This window comes from Aulonocara sp. 'chitande type north' Nkhata Bay, linkage group LG4 (assembly GCF_057382095.1).
Source record: "Aulonocara sp. 'chitande type north' Nkhata Bay isolate Kocher_YH1m ecotype deep benthic linkage group LG4, A_spYH_male_GT1.1, whole genome shotgun sequence".
NCBI classification, from domain to species: domain Eukaryota; kingdom Metazoa; phylum Chordata; class Actinopteri; order Cichliformes; family Cichlidae; genus Aulonocara; species Aulonocara sp. 'chitande type north' Nkhata Bay.
This window is the reverse complement of record NC_141347.1, coordinates 37741890-37768999: the sequence shown is the minus strand read 5'-3', so window position 1 is coordinate 37768999 and position 27110 is coordinate 37741890. Positions and strand designations below refer to the sequence as shown.

The 27110-nt window shown below is 46.4% G+C and overlaps 1 protein-coding gene across 4 annotated transcripts; it reads left to right on the top strand.

The window, feature by feature from the left end:
- The first annotated feature begins 304 nt into the window (after window positions 1-304).
- On the top strand, window positions 305-19248 carry samd14 (sterile alpha motif domain containing 14). 4 transcript variants are annotated; one of them, XM_086290399.1, is made up of 11 exons: window positions 305-592; window positions 5376-5428; window positions 8469-8626; window positions 8877-8993; window positions 9067-9253; window positions 9367-9466; window positions 9758-9826; window positions 9910-10066; window positions 17774-17896; window positions 17980-18126; window positions 18289-19248. In XM_086290399.1, the coding sequence occupies exons 2-11, from the start codon at window positions 5392-5394 to the stop codon at window positions 18442-18444; spliced, it is 1251 nt and encodes a 416-aa protein (XP_086146525.1). In that variant the 5' UTR covers window positions 305-592; window positions 5376-5391; the 3' UTR covers window positions 18445-19248. The 4 variants fall into 4 exon arrangements, with proteins under 4 accessions (XP_086146525.1, XP_086146522.1, XP_086146524.1 ...); XM_086290396.1 differs by having other exon boundaries at window positions 312-592; window positions 8469-8632; window positions 18289-19247; XM_086290398.1 differs by lacking the exon at window positions 305-592 and adding an exon at window positions 1996-2318 and having other exon boundaries at window positions 8469-8632; window positions 18289-19247.
- The last annotated feature ends 7862 nt before the right edge of the window (window positions 19249-27110 follow it).

Genomic DNA, 27110 nt, shown 5'->3' with positions numbered 1-27110 from the left:
TTATCACCTGAGCTCATATCTGCTCTAAGGTGTGTTTTTGTATTTTTATCATTTTAATCAGAAAATGTATTTTTCATATCTGCCCCAACAATGATGCTGTTAGTCTCTGATCGGTTTTCTGTAGATTAATAAAAGATTTTTCATCATGGTCTTGATTTTAAGGTTTTATTTGTCATTTTCCTGAGTTTCTTTCTTCCTTGATGATTTCATGAATCTGATTTCTGTTTTGATTTTTAGCTGAAGACATGACGTCATGTTCTTCTGCCTCTCCGCTCTGCCTGCTTTTGCGCATCCCTCTCTCTCTTTTCTCCTCCTCCTCCTCGGTGTGTCTCAGCTGTCCTTGCTCCTCTCTCAGATGGAGGCTGCAGTGTTGTGCTGAGTAGCGGTGAGCCAGCATCTCTGCCTGCAGCCGTCAGCAGACCTACGTTTCCTGAAACAGGACACTACAGCACCCACAATCCTCTGCCTGAGCCCAGACTGTTGTTGGGCAGGAGCGAAGCCCCGTGGAATCCTGGGAGTCGCAGTCCAGAGAGAGAGATAGAGAGATAGGGTGACGTGCCATGACAACAGTCAGAGGGAGAGAGACGCAGAGGTGAGTTCATGTTTGTTCCTCTTGTTTACCTCTCCTCTTCCTCTCCTCCTGTCTTCATCACTGCTGTCCGTTTCTCAGCCTCCATCTCTGCATGTCTTCTCTCCTGTCACACCTCCACCCTCCACCTCCTCCTGACTCGGGCTGACGGTGCATTTTCCTGCCGGAGCTCCAGCCTGCAGACACCAAACAGAGCTTTGACATCAGTGTGTGTGTGTGTGTGTGTGTGTGTGTCTGTTCTTGTGTGTGTGTGTGTGTGTGTGTGTGTGTGTGTGTGTCTGTTCTTGTGTGTGTGTGTGTGTGTGTGTGTGTGCCTGTTCTTGTGTGTGTGTGTGTGTGTGTGTGTGTGTGTGTGAGTGTCTGTTCGTGTGTGTGTGTGTGTGTGTGTGTGAGTGTCTGTTCGTGTGTGTGTGTGTGTGTGAGTGTCTGTTCGTGTGTGTGTGTGTGTGTGTGTGTGAGTGTCTGTTCGTGTGTGTGTGTGTGTGTGAGTGTCTGTTCGTGTGTGTGTGTGTGTGTGTGTGTGTGTGTGTGTGAGTGTCTGTTCGTGTGTGTGTGTGTGTGTGTGTGTGTGTGCCTGTTCTTGTGTGTGTGTGTGTGTCTGTGTGTGTGTGTGCCTGTTCTTGTGTGTGTGTGTGTGTGTGTGTGTGTGTGTGTGTGTGTGTGTGTGCCTGTTCTTGTGTGTGTGTGTGTGTGTGTGTGTGTGTCTGTTCTTGTGTGTGTGTGTGTGTGTGTGTGTGCCTGTTCTTGTGTGTGTGTGTGTGTGTGTGTGAGTGTCTGTTCGTGTGTGTGTGTGTGTGCCTGTTCTTGTGTGTGTGTGTGTGTGTGTGTGTGTGTGTGTGCCTGTTCTTGTGTGTGTGTGTGTGTGTGTGTGTGTGTCTGTTCGTGTGTGTGTGTGTGTGCCTGTTCTTGTGTGTGTGTGTGTGTGTGTGTGTGTGTGTGTGCCTGTTCTTGTGTGTGTGTGTGTGTGTGTGTGTGTGCCTGTTCTTGTGTGTGTGTGTGTGTGTGTGTGTGCCTGTTCTTGTGTGTGTGTGTGTGTGTGTGTGTGTGTGTGTGCCTGTTCTTGTGTGTGTGTGTGTGTGTGTGTGTGTGCCTGTTCTTGTGTGTGTGTGTGTGTGTGTGTGTGTGCCTGTTCTTGTGTGTGTGTGTGTGTGTGTGTGTGCCTGTTCTTGTGTGTGTGTGTGTGTGTGTGTGTGAGTGTCTGTTCGTGTGTGTGTGTGTGTGTGTGTGTGTGCCTGTTCTTGTGTGTGTGTGTGTGTGTGTGTGTGTGTGTGTGTGTGTGAGTGTCTGTTCGTGTGTGTGTGTGTGTGTGTGAGTGTCTGTTCGTGTGTGTGTGTGTGTGTGTGTGTGTGTGTGTGTGCCTGTTCTTGTGTGTGTGTGTGTGTGTGTGTGTGTGTGTGTGTGTGTGTGTGTGTGTGCCTGTTCTTGTGTGTGTGTGTGTGTGTGTGTGTGTGTGTGTGTGTGCCTGTTCTTGTGTGTGTGTGTGTGTGTGTGTGTGTGTGTGTGTGTGTGTGTGTGTGTGTGTGTCTGTTCTTGTGTGTGTGTGTGTGTGTGCCTGTTCTTGTGTGTGTTCTTGTGTGTGTGTGTGTGTGTGTGTGTGTGGACGTTGGTCAGTAGGGCCCCACTTTGGTTTCAGTGGTCTTAGGATCTCTGCTTCCTGCAGATGATGTGGTTCTTCTGGCATCATCGAGTGATGTCCTCCAGCTCTCAGTGAGGCAGTTTACAGCAAAAGGTGAGAAGCAGGTGGGGTGTGTGTTCAGGTGACATGGTTCATGGTTCACACCTACTGGCAGAACAAGCTGATAACCGGCCTCAGTACCAAATGCCCCACACCTGGATCCTGAAATGCCTAGAACTATACAAGAGAGCCTTCATCAGGAACCCTACAGCACAATTTACCATCAGGTGTGGGATCTACCAAGGAGATGCTCTGTCCCCACTGCTGTTCTGCATAGGCCTGAACCCCCTCAGTGAGATCACTGACAAGACTGGCTACGGATACCGACTACAGAGTGGAGCAGCTGTCAGTCACCTCCTGTACATGGATGCCATCAAGCTGTATGTGAACAGGACATGGATGAACTGATCCACACCACTGACATCGGAAAGTCAACTGGAGAAGTGTAGTCGGATGGTAACAAACAGAGGGAATGTAGTCAGAACTGATGGGATCGAACTACCAGAAGGCAACATTGCAGACACAGAGCACAGCTACAAGTACCTGGGGATCCCACAGGCAAATGGAAACCATGAAGACCCTGCTAGGAAAGTTGCAACCACTAAGTACCTGCAGAGGGTCAGGCAGGTCCTGAGGAGTCAGCTGAATGGTAAGAACAAGATCCGGGGTATCAACACCTACGCCCTGCCTGTGATCAGGTACCCTGCTGGGATAATAAGCTGGCCAAAGGAAGAGATAGAAGCCACTGACATCAATCCGAGGAAGCTCCTGACCATGCATGGAGGGTTTCACCCCAAGTCCAGCACCCTGAGGCTGTACGCTAAGCGGAAGGAAGATCAGAAAGATGACCCCAACCAACTGCGTGCTCAGTGAATACCTCAGGCAGCAGAAACCCAAGAAAGAGGAGAAACCATCATGGGACGACAGGCCCCTGCATGGTATGTACCACCGGCAGATAGAGGAGGTGGCTGACATGGGAGATGCCCCCAGGGTGATGGAGAATGACCGAGCTAAGATCCTGTGGGACTTCCAGATACAGACGGACAAAATGGTGGTGGCTAACCAACCGGACATAGTGGTGGTAGACAAACAGAAGCAGACGGCCGTAGTGATCGATGTAGCGGTTCCCAATGACAGCAACAGGAAGAAGGAACACGAGAAGCAGGAGAAATACCAAGGGCTCAGAGAAGAGCTGGAGGAGATGTGGAGGGTGAAGATGACAGTGGTCCCAGTGGTAGTTGGAGCACTTGCTTCGTGTCCAGAACTTCATCAAACTTTGAAACATTCAGAGTAAAGAAAGATATTTAATATAACAGCAATGTTTCTGTGTCTCCCCCTGGGTTGGTCTGACCTCACCTGTCTCACTTCTTTTAATGCACAGCACTAGTTTAGCACACACTGACACACTCAGCTCATAACTGTATTTATGTAGAGCACATTAGTTTTCACGTTGAAGCCCATAAATGTGTCGGTCAGACCATAAAGCTGACCTCCTGCACCCATCACAGGTGTTCTTCAGCAGACAGACTGCTCCTTTAACTTATTTAACTTTTCACTAGCTGGGCCCACGTCCTCATTTTAGGATTGACAGCGTTTTAGTAGGTAAAGGTGAACGCTTGGACATGAACTGAGCTGCAGTTTGGGGAAGGCCTCGAAGGGGACTGGCGACGGCTCCCGAGCTGGCAGATCCCCATGTACTAAATATTTTGGCAAATACTCTTATCCTTAATGATAAGAAAACTGAAATTATGATTTTTGGTAGTAATGCCCTTCGTGCCAAACTTCGGGATGCCTTTGGTTTTCTCACTAGTTCTTTCTCTGACACTGTTAGGAATCTGTGTGTCTTATTTGACAGCTCATTTAAACTTGATAAACAAGTGTCTGCTGTTGTCAGATCCAGTTTTTACCAGCTTCGCCTTATTTCTAAGGCCAGGCACTATATCCCGTATAAAGACCTAGAAAAGCTCATCCACGCCTTTGTAACGTCAAGGCTAGATTACTGTAATTCACTTTATTGTGGTCTCCACTCTTGCCTTTTACAGAGATTACAGACAGTTCAGAATGCTGCAGCACGCATTCTAACTAAAACCAAGAAGTTTGCCCACATTACTCCTGTCCTTGCTGATCTGCACTGGTTGCCTGTCAAATATCGTATTCAATTTAAAATTTTGTTGTTTACTGTTAAAATTACCAATAACACTGCACCAAGCTATCTTAAGGAACTCTTAAACCCATATGCTCCTGCTAGGGCGTTAAGGTCATCCTCACAGTTACTGTTGGTTCAGCCCAGATCTCGACTGAAATCTAGAGGTGATCGATCGTTTGCTCTAGTTGCACTGGAGCTGTGGAACAATCTCCCGATTGGCATCTGAGCGTCTGATTCTATTCATTCTTTTAAATCACGGCTAAAAACATATCTTTTTAAACTTGCCTTTTCTACCAGTTAAATGCTGGCTTGTTTGCAGTGACCTATTGTATTAAATTCTCTGCTATCTTTCCATTATTGGTGGCTTTTATCATGGTGGTACAGTCTTATCTTGCTATAACCTATGTGCTGCAGTTTACTCTTATTGGTGGCTTTTATCTGTGAACATAATCCGTTACTTTTATGAATTTGATGTTAATGTGTGAACTGTTTTATTTTTTATTGTTTTATGTAAAGCACTTTGGTATGCCCAAGGCTTTTAAATGTGCTCTATAAATAAAGTTTGTTGTTGTTGTAGAAAAGAAGAAATTAAAGAATTGAGAACAAGGAGGGAGGGAGGGGCACGTAAACAAGAATGAACAGTTGCAGAACTGAGGGAACCTATAGGACACAGGTGTCGAACTCCAGGCCTCCAGGGCCGGTGTCCTGCAGGTTTTAGATGATTTAAATGGCTAAATTACCTCCTCAACATGTCTTGAAGTTCTCCAGAGGCCTGGTAATGAACTGATCACTTGATTCAGGTGTGTTGACCCAGGGTGATATCTAAAACCTACAGGACCCTTGAGGCCTGGAGTTTGACACCCCTGCTATAGGGCAACCGGAAGGAGCGTGTTTGGAGGCGTGGCCCTGCTCCTGAAATTCAGATACATAATCTCCAAAATGATTTGGTCTCTTCTTGTGCACAGATACTGCTGAGGAGCCATGTCTGCTGAACTCGACGATACCGACAGCGTGTTCGGTGAGTCTCTCTCACACATACCACGTGCGCACACACACACACGTGTGCACGCATGTGCACACACACACATGCGTACACACACACACACACATGTGTACACACACATACACGTGTGCACACACACACACGTGCGCACACACACACACACACACACACACACACACACACACACACACACACACACACAGATACAGGAGTGGAGTGGTCCTTAAACAGACCTTTTTTCCCATTGCAAGTTTTTCCTCCTCCTGGAGGTTAAACTCCTCCACAGATGTTTCATAAGGCAGACAAATAAAAGTCACAGGAAATGAATCTGTTGGACTGTCAGCAAACATGCTGATGGACCCTGGTTGGATGGACCCTGTTTGGATGGACCCTGGTTGGATGGACCCTGGTTTGATGGACCCTGATTGGATGGACCCTGGTTGGATGGACCCTGATTGGATGGACCCTGTTTGGATGGATCCTGGTTGGATGGACCCTGGTTGGATGGACCCTGGTTGGATGGACCCCGATTGGATGGACCCTGGTTGGATGGACCCTGGTTGGATGGACCCTGTTTGGATGGACCCTGGTTGGATGGACCCTGTTTGGATGGATCCTGGTTGGATGGACCCTGGTTGGATGGACCCTGGTTGGATGGACCCTGATTGGATGGACCCTGTTTGGATGGATCCTGGTTGGATGGACCCTGGTTGGATGGACCCTGATTGGATGGACCCTGTTTGGATGGACCCTGGTTGGATGGACCCTGTTTGGATGGACCCTGGTTTGATGGACCCTGTTTGGATGGACCCTGGTTTGATGGACCCTGATTGGATGGACCCTGTTTGGATGGACCCTGGTTTGATGGACCCTGATTGGATGGACCCTGATTGGATGGACCCTGTTTGGATGGACCCTGTTTGGATGGATCCTGGTTGGATGGACCCTGTTTGGATGGACCCTGGTTTGATGGACCCTGGTTCTGAATTCTGTTTCCTGTTTGATCAAAATCCGAGTTAAAGAATCAAACATGAAAGCGGCTGAAGGTTTCTTATTCTTTGTTCCCCCTTTTTCTAATATCATCTGACTCTCTCCTCACCCCCTCACCTTCCTCTAATATCATTTACTCTCTCCCCTGATCCCTCCCCCACCTCCATTCCTCCATCCTCTGCTCCATTAAATCTTTATTTTCTCCCTCTCTGTCACCTGGATTGAATGTTTCTGCACCAAATCCTCCATTTCCTCTCCTCCCCCTCCCCTCATCATCACTTTAACTCCTTCTCTCTCCCCCCTGGGAAATAAACTGCCGTCAGTTCAGTGTGGGGGAGGAGAGGCAGGAAGCCTGTATGATCATGTTAAGACGGACTGAAGACGTGCGATAACTGTCACCAGCATCACTGACAGAAAGCAGAGAAACCATGCTGATTATAAAACTGAAATTGTGCTGGCTTTAACCTTTTTAATCCAAATGTAAGGTAAACGTACCTTTTTTTAAAATCTACCAGATTTCACAAACAGCAGATCGAACACTGCAAACACAAAGATCACAGATCGCCACTCAGACTTTTACGTTGTGTCAGGTCACATGACCTCTGTCCTTCTTTTTTCTTCTGTTAGTCTTTGATATCAAACTTTTTATGTCCTCTTTTTTCCTTCAGCCACAGCGACTGTTTCGGGGAAAACAACAGTAACTGCCTCGGTGCTGGTGCTGTGCAATACTGCAAATTTTGGTATTGATCTGATGCCAAGTAATTTAAGAGCAGTATTGGCGATAGCAATACTGATACCGATACTTTTTGCCAATTCAGGGAGCTTATGTAGGGGAGTGTCATGATTTATGAACCCCAGCACAACAGTGTTGTGTTTTAACCATCCACACTAATTAGTTAACAAAGTTTTCTTATGTATTGATACCGTTTGTTTGGAGACCTGGGATGTAAATGTGCCTGGGACTTTGCATCTGTTGTTTGAATGTGTTATAGGCTTAATTGACATGGTGATATTTTTCCATTTAAAAAACAAAGTTAACAAAATGTATTTAACACAGTTCAGTGGGATACAGTGAGGTTAGGTTAACTGGTGATTCTAAATTGCCCATAAGTGTGAATGATTGGCTGTCTCTCTGTGTTAGCCCTCCGAGAGTCTGGCAACCTGTCCAGGCTGTGCCCCGCCTCTCTCCCTACGACAGCTGGGATAGGCTCCAGCATGATGGTCAGTGTGTTGAATATTTGATGGACTCCTGATGGGGTGAGTGGGAGGAGGAAGAGGAGCTGATTATGTTGAACAAGCTTCAGCATCATCACAAAAACTGCAGCTTGAAATCTTCACTCACCATCAGTCCATCACCCACCCATGTACATCCATCCATCATCCATCCACCCATCATCTATTCATCATCCACCATTCATTACTGCATTTTCATGGTGAACACCTTCCACTGCTGTGAGTAAAGCTCTAGAAATCCACTTTGAAACCAGTGTAAACACAGTCAGAATCTGCCTTAGAGTCTGTCTGTTTGTAGGGCTCCTTCAGGTTCACTCTGATCCACAGAGGTTTGTCTGAACATGAGTGGGAAACTTCAGACAGGAGCTCCTCACAGCAAGTTCAGTTGCTCTGATCTGGGTCCTGATGATGTCATTGGAACAGTCAATCACTGGGCGACCTCTCTCTACAGGTCGTCTTTTAGCCATAACACCTTTTTTTAAGAAGGAAACCTGACTATTTATCCTGCACGGATCATTGGGGCGATCGTGGCTCAAGAGTTGGGAGTTTGTCTTGTAATCGGAAGGTTGATGGTTCGAGCCCCGGCTTGGACAGTCTCGGTCGTTGTGTCCTTGGGCAAGACACTTCACCCGTTGCCTACTGGTGGTGGTCAGAGGGCCCGTTGGCGCCAGTGTCCGGCAGCCTCGCCTCTGTCAGTGCGCCCCAGGGCAGCTGTGGCTACAATGTAGCTGCCATCACCAGTGTGTGGAACCATTCTGGATCAATAACAAGGTCAAAGTTCATTCAGTGCCTGCCTCACATTTACACTCGTGTGTGTGTGTGGGTGTTTCAGACCTGAACGAGGCGATCCCAGAGACAGAGCTGCTGGATAACAGCATCCAGAAAGGCCGCGCCCAGCTGTCTGTCAAAACACGGAGACAACGCCCGTCCAGGTCCCGTTACCGAGACAGCATTAGCTCAACGGAGGGCGACGACTGCCTCGACAGAAAGGTGGAGGTCAGTGAGATGCATCTAAATATTTTAGAGAATTAAATGACAAAGATGTTGAAACAATAACATTTTATGCACAATAACATTAGATGCACATCACAGCCAGTGATGTCATCAGCACTAAGAGGAACTTAAAATTATTAATTTAGTTTTTAATTTTAAAGTATTTTGTTAAATTCCTGAGATCATTTCATTGTTAGATTATTCCGTTTCTGGTGTGTGATGAAATCTAGTGTGTCTATCATTCCAGGACAGTCCGTTGCACTCTGCCCGCTCGCCTCTCCACCTGGCGATGCGAGGGTCCTCCCCCTCCCCTGATTCGCTGCTGTCAGCTAGAAGCCCTGGATTCTCCTTCGACACGTCGCTGGTGAGTTCACCGAGCTCACATCAGGTTTTAAAAAGTAAAAGAAAACAAGTTTCATTGTCCTTTCGTTTTTCAGGTCCGTCGCTCGCCAGAGGACGGAGGCTTGTCATTGGCTGGTCCACCTCGGGGGCGGTACCATCAGCTGACCAACGCAACTTCTCAAGAGGCCCTGGTTACTCCCAGCAGCTCACCATCTAAATCCTGTCCCTCCTCCGACTGCTCACCTGTCTACATGAGGAGGAACAGAAGGCCCGACAGTGAAGGTGCACACCTGCAAACACCTGAAAACACACACATATAACAAACACTCGCTTCCTGTGAGATCTGATTGACATATAATGTTGCACAGATGCTAACGAGTGTGTGTGTGTGTCAGTGTTGGTCTCTGATACAAGTCGAGACACGAGTCCAGCTGATCCCGGCAGTCCGACCGTCATCTTCGACAAGAAAACCAAAAGACGCTTCCTGGACCTGGGGTGAGATGCACACACATGTTGGTCTTAGTGTATTTGTGAGGACCCAATCAGTTTACAGTAACCTGAAGGTAAAAACATCAAAAACAAGAAGATGATCCATTTACTGAACCATCCAGTCACAGCGGCCTTTCCCAGTCCTGATCAGCTCTGACTTCACTTTTCCAGGTGTTTTAAACTATATTTAATATTCGTGACTGATGAGGTCATTTATGTTGAATCCTTCATCCAAGGTCCCCGCAGTCAGCACAAATGTTTCTGCACCTTTGACTGTTGTCCCCGTGTCTTTCACAGGGTGACTCTGAGGCGTTCATACATCAGAGTGAGGAAAGATAAATCCAACAGGCTCTCTGTGGGCAGCAGGTGGCTCCACCACACACATCATTTAAGAGGACGAACATGTGTTTTTATGCGTTTCCTGTCCTGACGCTGTCCTCTGTCCTCAGAGAGCCGTCTGAGAGTCCATCCCGTTCCTCCGGATCCTTCATCTCCTTCTCCTGGTTCACCGAAGGACGGGGGTCGATCTCCTCCTCCGGTACTCCGCCCTGCTCCCCCAAAATTCCACCGCTGAGCTCCCCGAGACCGCGCAAGTCTCACTCCCAGGTATGAGACAAACACAGCGTTATGTACAGTGGCTCGAAAGTGCAAAACAAACCAACAAACAGAAACAGAGAAGGGGCTGGTAACATCAGGGAATAGTGTTAACAAAGGAAATTCATATGCAGTGGCGGTCCTAGCCTGTTTGGCGCCCTGGGCGAACACTCCCTCTGGTGCCCCCCCCCCCCCCCCCCCCCCCCCCACACACACACACACACACATATGAAGAGAGAGAGAAATGCATAGTGTGCAAACGGCTACTAAACAGACATCATAATTCGTCATACAATGAGAACAGGACAAATCAACAATTGACCCTGACTAATTAATATTATATTATTGTATATATTGTTTGGAGTTTAGTCTGTTACTATTTTTACCATTTCTTCTTGGAGCAACTGTAACCCACATAATTTCCTTATTGATTAAGAAAGTATTCTGATTCTTAATGTTTCAGGATGAGCTGCCATTATCCAATCACACATCTGCTTACCTGCATCTTTTTCTCGTTTCTCCTTGTAGGAGCCATAATTAAATGTATTGAATTTTAATGATCACTGGGTTTTCATTTGTTTGGTTGCTATGGTGATGTGTAACAGGAGTCACGTGGTTGCTAGCGGTGACACTAAGAGGGCGTTGTCAGTCTGTCTCTCACTGGTTTGATTTTGACAGAGAGGAGGGCGGGTAGCCGTAGTTTTTGTTGACCGCAGCACAATGAGTTTCCCCTTGTTGCGTTAGAGACTGTGATGTAGAGTTTGAATCGCGAGCCGATCACATGCTCTGTAAACTTTTCAAGCATTTTAATAAACAAGCAAGCAATTCCACCTCTGGCATTATTGCGTAAAGTTGACAGCGCGTCAGGCAAATAGGCGGGCTCCATCCCCGGCCTCCAGCGACTGTGGAAGTCGCTACACTCCTCCTCTTTTCTCTGTTTTTAAACTTTAAAAACAGGTTGTGTGTGAGACTTTAAATCAACAAAATATAAAATATAGATTTTAAATTGTTATTGATCCCTTTATTATAAATCTGTATCAAGATGTCTGGTGTTTTCGTGTTGTTGGTTTGTTTGTTGTTTTTATTTTGTTTTATTTTGCGAGTTGGTTATTAGATGCTGCTGCAGCCAGCCAGAGAATCCCCCGCCGCCCCGCCCTCTCCTCTCTGCGCCGCAAGCAGCAGGCGCACCTCGCAAACGGAGGGCGCCCTTACTCCCAGCAAATGGGCGATAGAAAACCGATCGGTGCCTGTACCATTCCCAGTATGCGCTGGCATGACACCGGGGCAGCATGAGTACGAGCAGTTTTTTTTTGCCGATGCCCATGATGCTGCCCCCCACCACGATGCCGCCCCGGGCAACCGCCCGTGTCGCCCGTATCTAAAACCGCTACTGATCATATTTCTGGGTATGAACTCTACATTCAAGTTCAAGTTCAAGGTTCTTTATTTGTCACATGCATAGTTATACAAGTATAACACACAGTGAAATGTAGCCTGACACGCTCCTCGACATGTGCAAAATTTGGGGGGGAGGGGGGTAGAGGAAGAACATTATATATATATATATAGTATGTACATTGGGTGAATGTGCAGTAGTAGCAGCAAGCAGGTGAATTCTGTACATTAATATGAATAGACATCTGACTATTTTACAGGATAGACAATGTAAACATATTTAAAATTAAAGGAATTGAAATGTACATTGTGCCTTGGTTTAGTGTCTGGAAGAGTCCTGTCTCAGTCAATTATAGATGATGTGAGAGGGCGGGTGTGTGTGTTTAGGGCACGGATGGCTTGGGGATAGAAGCTCCTCTTGAGTCTCTCTGTCCTTGCCCGGAAGATGCGGAACCTTCTACCAGATTGCAGAAGTTGGAACAGTTTGTTGCCAGGATGGGACGGGTCCTTCAGTATCTGCGCTGCTCTAGTCCGGCATCTCCTGGTGTAGGTGTCCTGAAGCGGGGGGAGAGCAATCCTGCAGCAGCGTTCTGCTGTACGGATCACTCTCTGGAGAGCTTTTTGGTCCTTCACACAGCTGTTCCCGAACCACGATGTCATGTTCTGTGTGAGGATGCTCTCCACAGCGCCTGTATAGAAAATCCTGAGGATCTTTGGAGAGACCCTGAACTTCCTCAGTTGTCGTAGGTGATACAGGCGCTGCCTAGCCTTTTTGGTCTGGACCTGAATGTGGGCAGCCCATGTCAGGTCTGAGGAGATGTGGACACCAAGATACTTGAAGGACTGCACCCTCTCCACTGGAGCTCCATTGATGATGATGGGCTTGTAGTCTCTGTGCTGACCCCTTCTGAAGTCCACCACCAGCTCCTTGGTCTTGCTGACGTTCAGCTGGAGGTGGTTGTCCTGGCACCACGATGCCAGATTCTTCACTTCATCCATGTAGGCCGCCTCATCGTTGTTGGAGATGGCACCCAACACCACTGTGTCGTTAGCAAACTTCACAATGGTGTTGGAGCCATGGGTGGCCACACAGTCTGAAGTGTAGAGGGAGTAGAGCAGTGGCGAGAGGACACATCCCTGAGGTGCTCCTGTGTTGATGGTGATGCTGTTGGAGAAGCACCTGCCCACCCTCACCACCTGAGTTCTGCCAGTGAGGAAGTCCAACACCCATGCACACAGATGGCTGTTAAGTCCCAGATCCCTCAGCTTTGTGAACAGTCTGCAGGGCACTATTGTGTTAAACGCTGAACTGTAATCAACAAACAGCATTCGCACATAGTTACCCTGTTTCTTGTCCACGTGGCTGAGAGTGGTGTGTAGGACGTGGGCGATGGCATCCTCTGTGGATCTGTTGGATCTGTAGGCGAACTGCAGCGGATCTGTGGTGTCTGGGATGGAGGAGGAGATGATGTTCTTCAGCAGCCTCTCAAACATATTGTCACATTAAATAAAGATTTTGAACCCTTGAAGTTGGAAAGAATTGGGTCCAGTCATCCATGACAGAAAACTCTTCATGCTGCAACCATCAAAGTCTTTATAGACTTCCTGTTTCAGGGACTGGGATTCAGTTTACTCAAAACCAGGAGATGTTGTTCCAACCCTTTCCATAAAACGAAGGATTTCTTTGTTATCCATGAAAAGGCTCCTCAGAGCCACCGCTGTAAGTGACCTTTCTCTTTTTCAGATTTGTTTTCACTCATCATCAATGAACAATGCAAGCATGCATGCACAGAAGCCGGCTGAAATTCTGCTTTTTTCACTCGCTGGGTCCACGTCCTCATCTTAGGTTTGCCAGCGTTTTTAAAGGTGAATGGCTTAGACATGAAGTGAGCTGCAGTTTGGGAAGTCCTCAGAGGGGACTGGGGGCGGCTCCCGGGCCTGGCTGATCCCTGTATAGTAATGAGAAGTGACGAAGTAAAAAAGGGTGGGACAAGAAAATGAGAACGAACAGCTTGTAGCCTGTTTGGTCCCGCTCCGGAAATTCAGATACTTTATGTCCAATTAAGCTGCTTACAGGTTTATGTTAGAGCTTTTCTTTGATGTTAGAGGGTTTTGATTATAAACTCTGCAGATGAAGATGATGAGGAGGAGGCAAAGGATTTCAAACCTGCAGATAAACCAGTGGTTTCCTCAGCAGCTTTGGGCCTGATGTCAGAAGGACACAGGAGGATTTTCCAGCCTGTGAACTGTGAGAGGAGCAGCAACTGTCTGCAGGACAGACACAATCTCACTGGGAATTCAACAGCGCTTGTCCTTTAATAAACACACTTTCACCAACCTTACAGCTGCTGTCTCATCATACATGAAGCAAGCAGTGTTCATACAACCCGTAAGGTCCATGTGTGAGCATGTTTCTCCCACGCTCTACAGAGGGCAGCGGTGCACACGGTGCACATCTCTAAACATGAACTTAGGCTCTCCTAAAGAGACGCCACACAATCAGGACTGTTTCAGAAAAAGAGTGAGGAGCAAGAACCTCCTGAAGCTGACCGAGGTCCTGTTTAGTTTGTCCAGAGTGAGAGCTGCCTCAGCTGCACACCTCGATCACACCTGACGGGTGGAAAACAGCATCGTGGCTCAGCCTGCTGCAGTCAGTCTGCAGTGCTGTTGGGTTGTAAAGTTGTTCATGCAGTCAGGTTAGGATTATCTGAGCCGAGGACAAGCTATCAACAATCAAAGAAATCTATCAGCGTCTGTTAGAGCAGCTGCGTCTTCACTCAGTTGCTGTTTGATTTGATGAGACTGAAGATAAAATAAAGCGACCTCAGCAGCGTTGTCTCTGGGCGTCGCCCTGAAACACAACGAGGGGCTCAGTTCTCTGCTGGCAGCAGGACAGGAGTCAGTCAGCTGTTTTAGTGGGTTATTCATTAAAAACACTTTCAGAGTGAAACATGTGAGCAGTCTCTGAGTGAGGATATGAACAACGTTCCCACAAAACGTCACAGCAGCACACGCGTGACATATTCCATCTGACTGTAGCTGTGTTAGCTGTGCACACAGTGTCAGGTTACAGAGTGAGTGTGTGTGTTAGTATTGATTTTACTCCTGTTGGCTGACAGACAGTCATATGATCACACAGCTGTGGTTGATGATAAATGTTCTGCAGCCTGGAGGAAGTTGTTCTTCATCCCTGTTTTCTCGTTAAGGCTCTCTCTGCTCACCATCACAGCTCAGAGGAAGGAGCTGCTAATGGCTCTGATAGGCTGTGTGTGTGTGTGTGTGTGTGTGTGTGTGTGTGTGTGTGTGTGTGTGTGTGTGTGTGTGTGTGTGTGTGTAACTTGATATCACCAATGATCAAAGACTGTTGATCAATGATCAATCACCAGTGGTGCTAGTTTAAGTCATTGTGCAGATGTTTATAAGGTTGGAAACCTGCAGTCAGCTGAGACTGAAGAAGTCACATGATGAAATGTTTCTCCGTCCAGAAGAACAGAATCAACTTTTGAGGATTTCCTTACCTGGATGATTAAGCATCCTATCTGCATGTCTTTGGAGTGTGGGTGGAGGCCGGAGTACCCGCAGACAACCCATGCAAACACTGGGAGAACATGCACCACAGCACTGTGTAAAAAAAATAATAAAAAAATCCCTTAGTCATTCTTGATCACTGCTTTGTCCGTCTGTATCTGGAAGTCCCACAGGATCTTAGCTCATTCTCCACCACCCTCCCATTCGTCTCCCATTTTGACCTCCGGACTTCCAGGCCATACTCAGCACAGATGCTTCTGTACCCCAGAGCTTCCCAAAGTGTGGGGCCCGCCCCCTAGGGGGATGCAGAGCCATTGCAGGGGGTGCGCGGTATGAAAAGGAAAAAATAAATAAATAAATGCTTGGACACTGCTAGCATAATGGACAGGTTTTTAATGGGGCTCCCACACAAACGCAAAGCAGGAGATGAAGCATCGCTGAACATGTTTCCAAACCAACTTCATTTTAAGCCAAAGAAAATATGGCGACGCAAATCTGTCCTTTGGTTTCACCTGCACAGGTGCCGAGGTAGGTCTCCCTGCAGGTTTCCCCTTCATCGGGAGCAGCGCTGGGCTGTTTAAATCACAGACAAACAGTCTCTCACAGCTGTTTATGTTTTTAAACCCATTTTGCACAGAGAGGCATTTTTTGAAAAATGTATTGACAGCAATGTTGAACATTATTACACAGGAAAAACAACCACATGTAAAATAATGACACCGTGACGCCTCTGCCTTTGTAAATGGAGGGACAGTAACTGTGTGTATGTAAGCGTGTAAAACCTGCAGACAGTCAGATTAACAGTATTTTGTCTCTATCTTCCATTCTGCAATTCATCTCATGTAAACAATAACGTGGCCACAGCGTGACGTGGAAAAAGGCGCATACCTTTGACGTTGCGTGACAAACTCTGTATTCCTTGACCACACGTAAACGCAATAAAGGAGTTTTAAAAATCTCCGTTTTCAGTGATTCGAAATGCCGTTTACGTGGACGAAACAGCTGCGTGTAGGTGCGGACGTAGCGTAAAAGAGTTAGTAGTTTATTTCCTTACTGCCTGTAATTTATTGCAGTTTACTTGTATTTGTTTAATTGTTTACTAAATGTTTGAGGTGTGAAATAAACCACAATGGGGCAAAATATGGGCGTGTGTGGTTGGAGGATGTGTTTGTGCCGGGGGGGTAAAACAAAGGGGGGCCTAGCAAAAAAAGGGAACCACTGCTGTACACTATGCCGACCACTTAGTCGTTTCTGGTCCAAACTCGTCTTCATTTCCTAAACTCAAACAAACACAGCGTCATCACTGGGAGTTAAAAACTGAGAGTTAACTTCCAGGCATCCATGAAAACCAGGATTAATGAAGTTTAACGGCATTAGGTTAGCAGGAAGTTAGCTCGCTAGTTTCCATCTAAAAATGATACACCCTTGTCTGAGTGAGACATTTCTGAAACAAATTCAAGCGTACAGCTCTGCTATCACTTCCAACACAAATGGAGACAGAAAAGTAAACAGCAGTGATGTTTGTAGGGTTACTGACGTTGGGCTAGCTGCTATATAATGATGTGCTACGTAATCGCTAGCGACACAGCTATGTTAGCATAGCATAAACAGATTCACACAGTGAAGCTGGAGGATGAACTTTTTTCCCCACAATAAAAGTTAACATGAGGGTTCCTGGTGCACTTACACAGCAGGAAAAGGATGCTGTAAATTTCAGTTGGGGAAACACCTGAAATAATGCATCCACAGTACACAATTCCTGATATCTATCTTCATGCACCCGTTCAAATGTTTCTTAGATTCGAGTGATTCTTTTCCATCCCGATCTGAGCTGCAGTCACATAGTAAGGTTTTAAAAACTGAGCTTTAAACTGCTGCAGATGAAGAGAGCTGACAAAATCAGAGAGGCCAACAACGTGACATTGTTCAAATTAAACAGACCAAAGCATTCAGTCACATTGGTGCCATGTAGGACCTGGATGCAGGGTTTATATGTCATTGTTTAACAGCTGTGCCCTTGTGCTCAGAGCTTGTTCTTGTGCTGCCATGATTAGTGCCTCTGTGCTGTCCTTCAGTCCAGCTTAGTCCAGCCACTGGTAGGATTTCTGGATGTCAGCCACCTCCTCTATCTGCCGGTGGTACATACCATGCAAGGGCCTGTCCTTCTATGGTCGGTTGGGGCCATCTTCCTGATGTATTCGCGGATGTTTGTTGTCTCATCCCGGACTGTGGTGCTGACACTCACCAGTCCAGCGCCTCCTTCCTTCCCCTGGCATACAGCCTCAGGGCGCTGGACTTGGGGTGAAACCCTCCATGCATGCTCAGGAGCTTCCTGTTCTTGCATCAGCTCCTTTGGCCAGCTTAGTCGTCGTCGAGTTGAACTTCCTGCTCTTAAGCCTGATCATGCTGCTGTAATCTGCAAGCCGCTTTGTAACCCACCTTCCATGCTATGTCTGAGATAGTCAGAGTGGTGTCTGTGCGTGCTCTTCCTTTACATTTTCACACATGCTGAGGTCTGTGGTCAAATATAGCTGACTGCAGATGGACACAGCGCTGTGTTTCTGAGAGCTGAGAAACAGGACAGAAGGTGAGATAATCGCTCGCAATGCGAAGAGGGTGGGTCATACTGAGGGGAGCGATGGAGGCAACAACCACTCGATGAAGAACACCAAATAACTGAGGGGGACTGTTACCAAGGCAACCAACCACGTGACCAGCTGTCTGCTGGTGCTCGTAGCTGCGGTTGTAGTTTTAGTGAAATAATGCTGAAGTAACGTCTCTGTGTTCTCCCCACAGGAGTCGGCTCTCAGTGAGGAGTTCTCTCCTCCTCACACCTCCTCCTCCACCTCTCCTCCCATTGACTCCTCTTCCTCCAGGTCCTCCCATCCCTACCACACCCTGTCCCAGTCCTCCGATGAGGTAACACACTCGCCACCTCAAACACCAAAACGTTGTCATCTACTCACCTGTGGCTCACTGTGCTCCCTCCTCCTCTTCCTCAGCCCTGCGATGAACCCCACTCGTCCTGGACGACTCAGCAGGTGTGTCAGTGGCTCCGAGGACTCAACATGGAGCAGTACGTTCCGGAATTCAGTGCTAGAGACATCGACGGGCAGCAGCTGCTGCAGATGGACGGCAGCAAACTGAAGGTGAGGATGAGGAGGAAGAACAGGACTTCCTGAGAGACTCTGTCATAGCCGTAGTCTTAGATAAGGCTGACTGACACAGCTTGCAAAGGTTACACGTAAAGTCAATTACAATACTGAACTGTTTGGAGACCATAACTGGAGCTGTCCTCCCGTCCTCTGCAGGGTCTGGGCGTGCTCAGTTCGTCTGATCGCAGCGCGCTGAAGCGCCGCATCAAAGATGTTCAAAGTGCAGCAGAGAAGGAGAAAAAAGCTCTGGACAAGCTGGAGAAACAGAAGGAAAAGCAGCGCCGGAAGGACCAGGAGCAGCGCAGGAACTGAGCCCCGCCACCAGAGGGAGGCAGAGGACAGTGAGAGGAGAGCTGTGCGATGAAGAGAACAGGATTTCTGCCGCAGGGAAGGTTTGACATGACAAACAATTCCTGGAAAAGCTGCAATTCCATGATCATAAGACATCTCCAGGCCTGGAAAAGTTAAACTGAAGTTTACTGTTATGAGACCGTGAAATATGTCAGGCGATGATGGCACAGTGTTTCATTTGCCACAAAGTGGTTTTCATCTATTTTCCTCCATTTGATGTTTAAACTCATCATCTGTGATCGGCTGGCAGGAACGCTGACAGATCATTAACTCAGCAGGTTCCTACACGCAGCTGCTCTGATTCCCTCTGGTGATTCTTCTTCTGCAAGCCAAACATTATACAAGGTGTGCTTTTTCTCTGAAATGAGTGTCACAGCAGGTTTTCTGTTTTGTTTCTGGGCCGTGGAGTCTCAGCCCGAGGCGGCGTGTCGGTGCTGCTCTGTGAACAGTTTTTGTGGTTTCTCTGTTTGTTGTAATGACTTTAGCTCAAAGGTTCTGTGTTCAGGTGTGTGAGGTCTGACAGGTGTTTGGATATTTCCCACAATCCTCTCACAGCTTGTTTTCCACCTGGAATCTCTGACAGAAAAAAACATCGTCGAATCTTCGCTTTACACAGGTGGAAGCGTTTGTGTCAGAGAGGGTCAAACGTCCCGACGCTGGTCGAGTCAGATTCTTAACCTCTGGAGATATTTCTGACCTCTCACAGTCTCTGTTAAAATGTTTGTTTCAATAAATAAATCTGTGAAACTTTTACAGCGTTGCTTTGTTTTCTTTCTGACGAGATTCACAGCTGGAGCCACGATGCAGGGTTAAAGCATCAAAACAAATAAGAATATAAGAAAAATGCATGCAAGAAAATTTATTTTCCTTCAGTCGGTGAAAAACAACCACAAACCCAGAATACAAAGTATCACAGCGTCCAGCAGGGGGCAGCACCAGAGGTGGAGGCAGACATTTGATACACCCGGGGCTTAGCCCTAAAGGGTAGTATGCATGTGGGATTTGGGGGGGGGTTGAAATGACTGAAGGATTAATTGGCTCTGTTTTGAGTTTTGTTCAAAAAAGAATGACTTCATATAGGGAAAAATATATATCACATGTGCAGGACACCTTAAACTAGTTTTTTAATTAAGCAGCAAGGCAGAACAAAGTCTGGCTGTATCAAGACACGAGGACTAAACCCCAATTCAACCAGACCCAGAACTGATCCGGAAATAAAACAGGACTACAACAGTTCAAAATCAGGACTACTGAGGACTTAACCAAGACAGAACCAGAATCAGAACTAGATGATAGCAGCACTAAAAATCATCATAGACCTGCACTACACTTATTTTTTAATTCTACCAAAGTCCAATATTTAGATTGAGAAAAGTTTATATAATTATTTATCCTCGTTGTGCAAACAAGCTGCAGAACTTAATAAATACAGAATTTGAAAAATAACAAACCTAAAAATAAACACTGGGTACGAGATACATGAGGACCTGTGATACGCTGATACTTCTGGTAAACAACCATTTGACTAACATGTGTGTCTCACCTGCTCTTGTTCCTCTCTCTCCCTCTTTGTGCTGACAATCATCAAATATACAGTTATACAGATATTTACAAACTCTTCAGATAAAAACACTTTTTTAATCGTAACATCAAATCAGACCAATTTTTTTTTTTTTAGATTAATATAAAAACATATTTGTTAACTTTAAGAGTAAAGAGAGAAACTGTCTGTATCTCTTAATTGTAAATGGCACCAAATTGTATTCAAACTGAGCCACACTTATGGAGCTCCACAGTTCTGTTCCTGGTGTTTTGGTTGACATCTCTTGATGTTCCCATGTCACAGAAACAGCCTCTGTGTTTTGCCTTATATGCATCCACAGCTGTGCCACCAATTTACTCACATGGACTCTACTAACCAATCAGAAGCTTCTTCAGCTCAGAATGGAATCGTCTGGAGTTTCTTATTAATTAACAATAAACTTAGTGTACATGTGCTCCTAAATTTGATGAAAGTGATAAAAACAGAAGCTCTGTCTCTCTTTATTCTGACATTTAACTAATTCAAAAGATATTTCAATATTTATTTATCCAAAACAAAACAAGTTTACTCTAAATTGATGTTTAACAGTAAAAAAAAATGTTTTTGTGTTTTCCATAAAGTGTAAATATACTGCTGTGTGTTGAAGTTCCTCTTGTTTTGCATAGAAATATACTGAACATACAAAGCATATAAAAAACACCCAGCACGCCCCTGCGGGCGGTTTATCCTTCAAGCTCGGGTCCTCTACCAGAGGCCTGGGAGCTTGAGGGTCCTGTGCAGTATCTTAGCTGTTCCCAGGACTGCGCTCTTCTGGACAGAGATCTCCGATCTTCTTGTAATCAATCCAGGCAGGGCACAGGTTGGTCAGTCTGGTCTTGCAGTCTCGGCTGACTGTTCTGTCTACCAGTAGCTGGTGTTTTGCGCCTCTGGTATTCTTGCCAATTCCTTTCTGTGTCCCGCTCATGTATTGACCCATATTACGTGAAGTGCCCTCAGAAGGTCTGCTAGATGATATATATATATATATATATATATATATATATATATATATATATATATACATACATATATATACATATATACAACCACGATTACCGACACTAACAAGCTGATCTACAATACGGCAGCAGTGATCAGTGAGATGCTTGGCTACAAGTTGAACAGCGACAAGGGGCAGTACCCTCCATGGAGAAGGAGGCTAGAGGGCAAGATCAAAGTAGCACGGAGGGAGGTTAGCCAACTAACGGAGTTGCAGAAAGGTGCGACAAATAAGGTGCCTAAGAAATACAGCAAGCTGTCCATACCTGAGGCCTTGGAAACTGCCAAGCAAAGACTCACAGCCTTGGCCAGCCGCTTGAGGAGGTACACCAGAGAGATAGAAGGCAGGAGAATAAACCAGCTGTTCTCCACAGAACCAGCAAAGGTGTACTCTCAGTGGCAAGGGAACAATAAGAGAACAGCACCACCAAGGCTGGAGACGGAGCAATACTGGAAGAGCATATGGGAGAAGGATGCAACCCATAACGGCAATGCTCAGTGGCTAGAGGATCTGAGGGCAGACCACAGCGACCTCCCTAAACAGGGTCCAGTAACCATCACAGTGGCAGATATCCAAGAAAGGTTCTCCAGTATGAAGAGTTGGACAGCACCAGGGCCCGACATGGTTCACGCCTACTGGCTGAAGAAGCTGACTGCACTCCACGAGCGTCTGGCAGCACAAATGAACCAGCTGCTAGTTAACGAGAGACACCCGGAATGGCTAACCGAAGGTCGGACGGTCCTGATCCCCAAGGACCCCAAGAAGGGACCGGTCCCCTCCAACTACCGACCAATAACCTGCCTCAGTACTACATGGAAGCTCCTGTCAGGCATCATATCGGCTAAGATGCACAGGCACATGGGTCAATACATGAGCGGGACACAGAAAGGAATTGGCAAGAATACCAGAGGCGCAAAACACCAGCTACTGGTAGACAGAACAGTCAGCCGAGACTGCAAGACCAGACTGACCAACCTGTGCACTGCCTGGATTGATTACAAGAAGGCCTATGACTCAATGCCCCACAGCTGGATACTGGAATGCCTAGAATTGTACAAGATCAATGGGACCCTAAGAGCCTTCATCAGGAACTCAATGGGGATGTGGCGTACAACACTAGAGGCCAACTCCAAGCCCATAGCACAAGTCACCATCAAGTGCGGGATCTACCAAGGAGATGCTCTGTCCCCACTGCTGTTCTGCATAGGCCTGAACCCCCTCAGTGAGATCATTAACAAGACTGGCTACGGATACCGACTACGGAACGGAGCAGTTGTCAGCCACCTCCTGTACATGGATGACATCAAGCTGTATGCCAAGAGTGAACGAGACATCGATTCACTGATCCACACTACCAGGCTATACAGCAATGACATTGGAATGTCGTTCGGACTGGAGAAGTGTAGTCGGATGGTAACAAAGAGAGGGAAGGTAGTCAGAACTGAGGGGATTGAACTACCAGAAGGCAACATTGCAGACATAGAGGACAGTTACAAGTACCTGGGGATCCCGCAGGCGAATGGGAACCATGAAGAGGCCGCTAGAAAAGCTGCAACCACCAAGTACCTGCAGAGGGTCAGGCAAGTCCTGAGGAGTCAGCTGAATGGTAAGAACAAGATCCGGGCCATCAACACGTACGCCCTGCCCGTGATCAGGTACCCTGCTGGGGTAATAGGCTGGCCAAAGGAGGAGATAGAAGCCACTGACATAAAGACAAGAAAGCTCCTTACCATGCATGGAGGGTTTCACCCCAAGTCCAGCACCCTGAGGCTGTACGCTAAGCGGAAGGAAGGGGGCCGGGGGCTGGTGAGTGTCAGCACCACAGTCCAGGATGAGACAACGAACATCCAAGAATACATTGGGAAGATGGCCCCAACTGACCGAGTGCTCAGTGAATACCTCAGGCAGCAGATACCCAAGAAAGAGGAGGGAGACGAGGAACCATCATGGAAGGACAGGCCCCTGCACGGTATGTACCACCGGCAGATAGAGGAGGTGGCTGATATCCAGAAATCCTACCAGTGGCTGGACAAAGCTGGACTGAAAGACAGCACAGAGGCACTAATCATGGCAGCACAAGAACAAGCTCTGAGCACAAGATCCATAGAGGCTGGGGTCTATCACACCAGGCAAGACCCCAGGCTGTGTAAAGATGCCCCAGAGACAATCCAGCACATAACAGCAGGGTGCAAGATGCTAGCAGGCAAGGCATACATGGAACGCCATAACCAAGTGGCCGGCATAGTGTACAGGAACATCTGTGCCGAGTATAACCTGGAAGTCCCGAGGTCAAAATGGGAGATGCCCCCAAGGGTGGTGGAGAATGACCGAGCTAAGATCCTGTGGGACTTCCAGATACAGACGGACAAAATGGTGGTGGCTAACCAACCGGACATAGTGGTGGTAGACAAACAGAAGAAGACGGCCGTAGTGATCGATGTAGCGGTTCCGAATGACAGCAATATCAGGAAGAAGGAACACGAGAAGCTGGAGAAATACCAAGGGCTCAGAGAAGAGCTGGAGAGGATGTGGAGGGTGAAGGTAACGGTGGTCCCCGTGGTAATCGGAGCACTAGGTGTGGTGACTCCCAAGCTAGGCGAGTGGCTCCAGCAGATCCCGGGAACAACATCGGAGATCTCTGTCCAGAAGAGCGCAGTCCTGGGAACAGCTAAGATACTGCGCAGGACCCTCAAGCTCCCAGGCCTCTGGTAGAGGACCCGAGCTTGAAGGATAAACCGCCCGCAGGGGCGTGCTGGTTGTTATATATATATATATATATATATATATATATATATATATATATATATATATATATATATATATATATATATATATATGTAATATATAAAATAACATCTACCTGAGTTGTTTCTTTGAAAGACGCCCCTTATGTCCATTCTTGTATATCAGTACATTACTGATTTATTTAGCCGTGGAGGGAAACAACTGAAAATATGAAATAAACACACATGTAAGCTAAGACTCTCTAAAGAAACAGCATTGTTGTTGTTCGGCTTTTCATTTCGCCATTTGTTGTTTCACTTGACGAACGAGTAACGTAATATGGGTCAAGTGATCAGTTTGACATCAATCTTTCATGATACACCGTCATATTTACATTATTTGTACAGCACGAATGATTTGCTTTGGTAACTGGTCAAACTTAAGCTCTCCTCTGTCTGCCTCGCTCCGTTTCTCCAACAGCGCGCTTGCAGGCAGCAGCTGACCCGCCCCCTCGCTCAGTCGCTTAGTGCTGGATCATACCAATATAAGGGGGGGATTTACACGCAGTCGTAAATTCCCACAGTGTGCACTATGTGCTTCAAATATTGTGTGTAGTTTTTGTTTTATACAGTTGTCAGCCAGGCATCTAACTATGAAAAAATTACACTCCAAAAGACCCCGGGCTTAAGCCCAGTAAGCCCGCCCAGCTCCGCCACTGGGCAGCACAGTCGGACCACACGGCAGTCAGTGGCTTCCAGGAACGCCCAGAATAGTGATGGTAAATTCAATTCTTTTTACTGAATCGAGTTTTAATGTCACTCACCAAAGTGAATCGGTTTCTTGAGTCATTTCAGTCACTGAGTCAGTTGACCAGAGATTGCAAAAAATGTACATTTTAACTCAAACTTAATTTGTTTCAATGTTAATGTAAATCCTACTCCTAAGATGAGTGATTCTAAAAGAAAACAACAATTTTATAGAGAAAAAAAGAGCAAAAAAATTCTAAGGGGTACATTTATTTATTTATTTTTATTTAATTTTATTAGTATTTTCCTTAAATGTGTCAAATATATATTTTCTCATCTAAATGTCCACTGAGCTGTAAGCCAGGGGTTGGTAATGCACCTTAACATTGGTTGCCAACCAAGAAGAAGAAGAAGCTGTGAGCCAGGAGGGACGCAGTGAGTGGGTGAGTGGTCGTGTCCAAATTCATGGGCTGCATCCTCGTGAGGCCGCATTTGTAGACAATTACGTCATAGCGACGCGCCAAAGGCTGTCCAAATTCGTAGACTCCTGTGAATGCAGCCAACAAATGCGTCCTCCTTTTCCCCGAATTTGAAGGATGCGTCGGGTGTGTCCTTCGTGGCCCACCATATCCCAGAATTCATAGCGCGGCCCAGCAAAACTCCAGTTTCCGGCAATGGCGGCCGCTACTAAGTTTTAAAATTACTCTTATTAATCTTTCTGGGTCACAAAATAAACTTTTAACATATTTTCAGGCAGAAAGTAGCTGTGTAAACATCAAATATCTGCTCGGTTTATCAAGATGTCGCACATTTGCAAAAGTGCTCCGACGTTTTCGGAGACGTCTGTTACCCACCAGCTCGATAGCTAGCCGGCAAATCGAGGGTCACTGAAGCCGCAGAGAACGGCACAACTCCCGGCACATCATCATTGGCACAGCGCGGACTTTCACAGCGCTACCCAGGTTAAACGTAATATATAAGTCACTTAGACAACATTAAAATGATGTTGTTTGGCTTTTTTCAGTGTTTTATTTGTTTGTGAGTAAATTGGTTTGGCTGAGATTAAAGTTATTAGATTAGATTATATTAGATAAAATAAAACTTTATTTATCTCCCGGGTGGTTTTCACACAGCTGAATAAACGTCAAACAAAAAACTGATTAAGCAGAAGTGTGAGACGGTCGAGAGTTTACTCCAGTGTCCTGATATATTTTAGATAGCAAGGAGCAGACGGCCGAGTTTATTCAATTCAATTCAATTTTATTTATATAGCGCCAAATCACAACAAAAGTCGCCTCAAGGCGCTTCATAGATACAGAGAAAAGCCCAACAATCATATGACCCCCTATAAGAAAGCACTTTGGCAACAGTGGGAAGGAAAAACTCCCTTTTAACAGGAAGAAACCTCCGGCAGAACCAGGCTCAGGGAGGGGCGGGGCCATCTGGTGTGATTGGTTGGTGTGAGAGAAGGAAGACAGGATAAAGACATGCTGTGGAAGAGAGACAGAGGTTAACTCATTCACTGCCATTGACGTCTATAGCCGTCAATGGCAGTGAATGAGTCAATGGGTTTAACTCATTCACTGCCAATGGCTGGCATTGAATGAGTTAATAACAGATATGATTCAGTGCAGAGAGGTCTGTTAATACATAGTGAGTGAGAAAGGTGACTGGAAAGGAAACACTCAATGCATCATGGGAATGCCCGGCAGCCTACGTCTATTGCAGCATAACTAAGGGAGGATTCAGGGTCACCTGGTCCAGCCCTAACTATATGCTTTAGCAAAAAGGAAAGTTTGAAGCCTAATCTTGAAAGTAGAGATAGTGTCTGTCTCCTGAATCCAAACTGGAAGCTGGTTCCACAGAAGAGGGGCCTGAAAACTGAAGGCTCTGCCTCCCATTCTACTTTTAAATACTCTAGGAACAACAAGTAGGCCTGCAGAGCGAGAGCGAAGCGCTCTAATAGGGTGATATGGTACTACAAGGTCATTAAGATAAGATGGGGCCTGATTATTTAAGACCTTGTATGTGAGGAGCAGGATTTTGAATTCTGGATTTAACAGGAAGCCAAAACAGGAGAAATCTGCTCTCTCTTTCTAGTCCCTGTCAGGACTCTTGCTGCAGCATTTTGGATTAGCTGAAGGCTTTAAGGGAGTTTTTAGGACTTCCTGATAATAATGAATTACAGTCGTCCAGCCTGGAAGTAATAAATGCATGAACTAGTTTTTCAGCGTCACTCTGAGACAGGATATTTCTAATTTTAGAGATGTTGCACAAATGGAAGAAAGCAGTCTTACATATTTGTTTAATATGTGCATTGAAGGACATGTCCTGGTCAAAAATGACTCCAAGGTTCCTCACAGTGTTACTGGAGGCCAAGGTAATGCCATCCAGAGTAAGAATCTGCTTAGATACCATATTTCTAAGCTTTTCAGGGCCGAGTACAATAACCTCAGTTTGATCTGAATTAAGAAGCAGAAAGTTAGCAGCCATCCAGGTCTTTATGTCTTTAAGACATTCCTGCAGTTTAACTCATTGGTGTGTGTTATCTGGCTTCATGGACAGATAGAGCTGG

Excerpts from the sequence above, each read along its gene's own strand:
- samd14 (XM_086290396.1), top strand. The coding sequence starts at position 5,392 with ATGTCTGCTGAACTCGACGATACCGACAGCGTGTTCG. Across the intron at positions 9,467-9,757 it reads AGACGCTTCCTGGACCTGGG|GGTGACTCTGAGGCGTTCAT; the intron begins GTGAGATGCACA and ends TGTCTTTCACAG. Across the intron at positions 10,067-17,773 it reads CGCGCAAGTCTCACTCCCAG|GAGTCGGCTCTCAGTGAGGA; the intron begins GTATGAGACAAA and ends TTCTCCCCACAG.